This window comes from Salvia splendens, chromosome 18, assembly GCF_004379255.2.
Source record: "Salvia splendens isolate huo1 chromosome 18, SspV2, whole genome shotgun sequence".
Taxonomy (NCBI): domain Eukaryota; kingdom Viridiplantae; phylum Streptophyta; class Magnoliopsida; order Lamiales; family Lamiaceae; genus Salvia; species Salvia splendens.
The window spans coordinates 17918374-17922310 of NC_056049.1; the positions used below are offsets into that span (position 1 = coordinate 17918374).

A 3937-nucleotide genomic window follows, 5' to 3' on the forward strand; every position below is an offset into this window, starting at 1 on the left:
TTTATTAACACACCCACTTAATATACTAAACATCTTTTCTTAGTCTCTATACTGAAAAAGAATGACTCCTCTATCACGAAACGGATGAAGTATTATCTAGTAACATAAAGAAATAAAATAGAAAAAAAGAAAGAACTTTTTAAAACATGAAAAATAGTATAAAAATCAAATGAAACAAAAGACAATAGTATAAGTAAGGACCCTAATATTTCCTAAAACTAGTATACTATGCAATGTCCCATGTTGAAAATATGGTGTTACACTTTATTTTCTAGATATAATGTACATCATGTTTGGCTGCTGCAACCATGTCCGGAAAAGAAAATACAATAAAATTTAGAGCCAGATGTCTGAAGTGCAATCTCCACCAGGATACCTCATCTCGTGGGCAAGGGACGGGCCATCCGGCTCAGCTCCAAAGTCCACGAAGAAGCTAGGGTTGATCTCTAGACCTCCCGTCTCTGTGTCGACATCAATCTGGAGCATGCGACTTCCTTTCTCCACCATCTCCGGATAAAACTGACGGTCCCAAGCACTAATCAGTGAGTTTGTAACGTACAGGCGCTTCCCGTCCAAGCTCAGTTGTATCATCTGCGGCCCTCCTCTTAGTTGGCGCCCCTAAAGTCGATACATTATTGAAAATAATGAGCATAGGAGATGACACTACAAAATTTTTGATGTGAGTTGTTTGGGTCTCAACTCGATAAAAGCTCGTTAAGTGAAGTTACGAACTTGGTTCTTTTACACTTTAATTAGTAATATAACTATCAAATGTTATTACTAATTAACTTCATTTATCATAATGAAGTAATGAATAATTGGCTCGAATAAGCTCAGTTGAATTAACTATTGAACACACATGATAGTAAACGAATACCTGGACTTGAGGTAGTTCGGTCTGGTATGTTGTGCCATCTTCCGCCTCGACCACCACAGGACTTCCTTTCTGGATTGAGCCTCCAACCCAAACCTGGCCTACCAAACGCGGATTTGCAGGATCTTCAACGTTATACTGTCTTATTTCGCCTTGAAACCAGTTGGCAAGGTAGAGGAAACGATCATCGAGGGATATCAAGAAGTCAGTTATAGGACCAGGCATCTCTGGTAGAATCCAGTTCCGCACCTTGAGTGGCTTCACTGATATTGCTACCTCGTGACCCCAAGTATCATCTGCCTTCTTGAAAAACCTTACCATGGTGCTTGCCAAAGCACACCCCACGAAGCCTGTATCTTTGGCTGGATCATGCAAGAATCGTATCTGTGGATAGATTGGATATATCATCAATCATAGGAGAATGATAATGTAGCGTGCTAATACTAACCTCCAACGGTACGAGGCCAGTATTTCCGAGATCCAATGTCTGTTTCAGCTCTCCTCCCGGCCAGCTGTAGACGTGCAAATGTCTCCCGTATAAACCACCAGTAACAAGCTGAAGGTTGAAACCTTTGACAAAAGTGGAAGGAGCTCCCATTGATGTGCTGATCATGGTCCCGTGTCGAGGCGGGTACCAGAAATCATAGCCATAAAAGGGGCTGTGCCCCGGTTTCTCCCACCTGCCCCAAAATTAGGAACATTTGCATTGGTTAATTTCATAGCCATCTTAGAACAAAACTGAACCACACGACTAGTCACGTTCCAGAAGTACATGAGTTCAACAATCACAAATTCAACGGATTATTCCATGAGCAGATGTCTATGTCTACCTTCCTTTAACATTAAAGTCGGAGTCCAGGAGTAGAAATCCATTTCCTTGAGCATTTCCATCTTTATCTCCAAGACACGACACCATGATTTCACCAGACGCGAGAAAGTGAGGTGTGTGAGGATATGCCAGCCCCGTCTTCTCACTTATATCCTTGGGATCAACGATCTTATGCAAAGATGGAGCCCTCGGATCCTTTTGAGTATCAACGGCATAAATACGCCCAGACCTGAGAAATAGAGGAACAAATTAAGAGTTAGAAATAGTATCAAATAATTTCCTCTAAGGATCATAGACATGTGTAAGTAAGACTAAGAAATATTGCTATAAATAAACAACTTAAAAAATCCATTCCTTATACATGATTAGCATAAGGAGGTGAGGAAGCGTTAAAAAAAAGACTACTTACAGTAACGAAGGGAGAACAAGAAACCGTCTTACAGCTGATGGATCGCCATGGCAAGAGCTGCAAGCATTCCATCCAGAGTGGTGCAGTTCATCGCCAAGGTAAGGCATGGGCAGCCGATGAATGACTTTAGAATACGTTGGCGAATTCGGATCAGTATCCACAGTAGCAAGGTAATCTGGCTTCTCTTTTCCAGTTCCTGTTAAAAGTTAAAAAAAAAAGCAGCAAAGTTTCCAAAAACCAGCATCATTAACTACATAACAAGAAGTATCCTATCCCATTTTCTACTAAAATTTTACAGTGTTTCAACTGATAATCCCCTGCATAAACGCCTTGATGCCTTTTCCCTTTTAATATCAGCTAATTATCTACTTGTATAAATACATCAAATACAGAAATGAGCATACACATTAATAAATTTGTTAGTAACAGAACACTACAATTCCTGCTAATTGGTGATAGATAAGATTAATCCTTCAATTTTGCTTGTCATCTTTTTCCCTCAAATTCAATCACGGAGGAAACAAACATTACACATGAAAATAAAGATGAAGAAATTGAAGCCAATAAATCGAAAAGAAAAAGAAGAGAGTAGAAATATTACCAGTATATATACAAGTAACATAGATTAAGGTTTCTTTGGGGCCAGACATGGCTTGAAGTGGAGAAGCATAACTGATAAGGCTAATTTCATGCATTGATTAAGGGTTAAATTCATGCATTTATGGGGTCTAACACATCTTTTTAAGCCAGGTGTGTAGAGAGTTCGCCAGGTCTAGGAAGAAGAAAATGACGTTTGCATGGCGCAAGGAAATGTCGATAAAAGTGAGCATTGTGGCGAAAATGACTAGACGGAGGAGATCACGGATGCTGAAGGGCAGAATAGAGATTTCTGCGAAAGCTTCTAGAAGATCAAACCCGCACCTATAAAAGGAAGAGAGCATGCATTTTAGAAAGAGAGACTTTAGACAGGGAGCTCTCGTCTCTCGGCACGGTTGGCTCTCTTAGCTCACTCGCCATACTCTACACACTTGTTTTTTCGGGAACTTGAGGGTTTCGGGTTTCAATTGCTGTTACGTAGTTGGGTAACACCGTCCTTGAAGAGCGCGAAGATACAATTTATTGCTTTCGTTTTAGTTTGTTATCGTGAATTTCACCGAGCTTCGTTGTTCAAAGCTCGGCTCTGTTTTCTGTCGAATTTTCGTTTTCTATGCAAATTTCTTTTCCGAATTTACTTTGCTAATGTTGATTTCGATCATGGATGCATTTGGTTTTGAGTTTGCCGTAGTTACTGTGATTTTTGCATTGGTTTACTGAGTTTGCGTAGAATTGTTGAAAGCTTGTGCTGATTAGGATAGATCGGTGATAAGGCTAATTTCATGCATAGGTCAAGGGTTTTAATTCATAAAATTTATGGGTCTAACGCACGTTTTAAGCCAGGTGTGTGAAGATTTTCGCCAGGTCCAGGAAAGGAGGAGGACAGTTGCGTGGACCTAGGAAATAGGTGAATGAGTGGACATTATGCGGAAAATTGCTTGAAGGAGGAAGCCTCGGAGTTGAAGGGTAGAATAGAGATTCTACGAAGACTCTAGAAGGCTATGTCCGCGTCTATAAAAGGCAGAAGCATGCACGCTGGAGGGATCTTCTCGGTTGGAGGCCTCGCTAACAGCCTGTAGCTTAGTTCACTTTTCACACACTTGGGTTCTTTTCGTGGGGAGATTCAGGGGGGTCATGCACTGGGGTTTACTTTGAGATCGTATATTTTCGCTTTGGGTTGTAACACCGTCCTTCGGTGGGGGGCGAAGAAACAATTTAATTTCCACTTTCA

The 3937-nt window shown here is 40.8% G+C and overlaps 1 protein-coding gene across 1 annotated transcript; it reads right to left on the reverse strand.

Moving 5' to 3' along the window:
- Positions 1-336: 336 nt before the first annotated feature.
- Positions 337-2777, reverse strand: LOC121776221 (selenium-binding protein 1-like). Its single transcript, XM_042173381.1, has 6 exons — positions 2714-2777; positions 2113-2308; positions 1705-1932; positions 1323-1554; positions 878-1258; positions 337-618 (listed from the first exon to the last, which is right to left on the reverse strand). The coding sequence occupies exons 1-6, from the start codon at positions 2760-2762 to the stop codon at positions 337-339; spliced, it is 1368 nt and encodes a 455-aa protein (XP_042029315.1). The 5' UTR covers positions 2763-2777.
- Positions 2778-3937: the final 1160 nt, after the last annotated feature.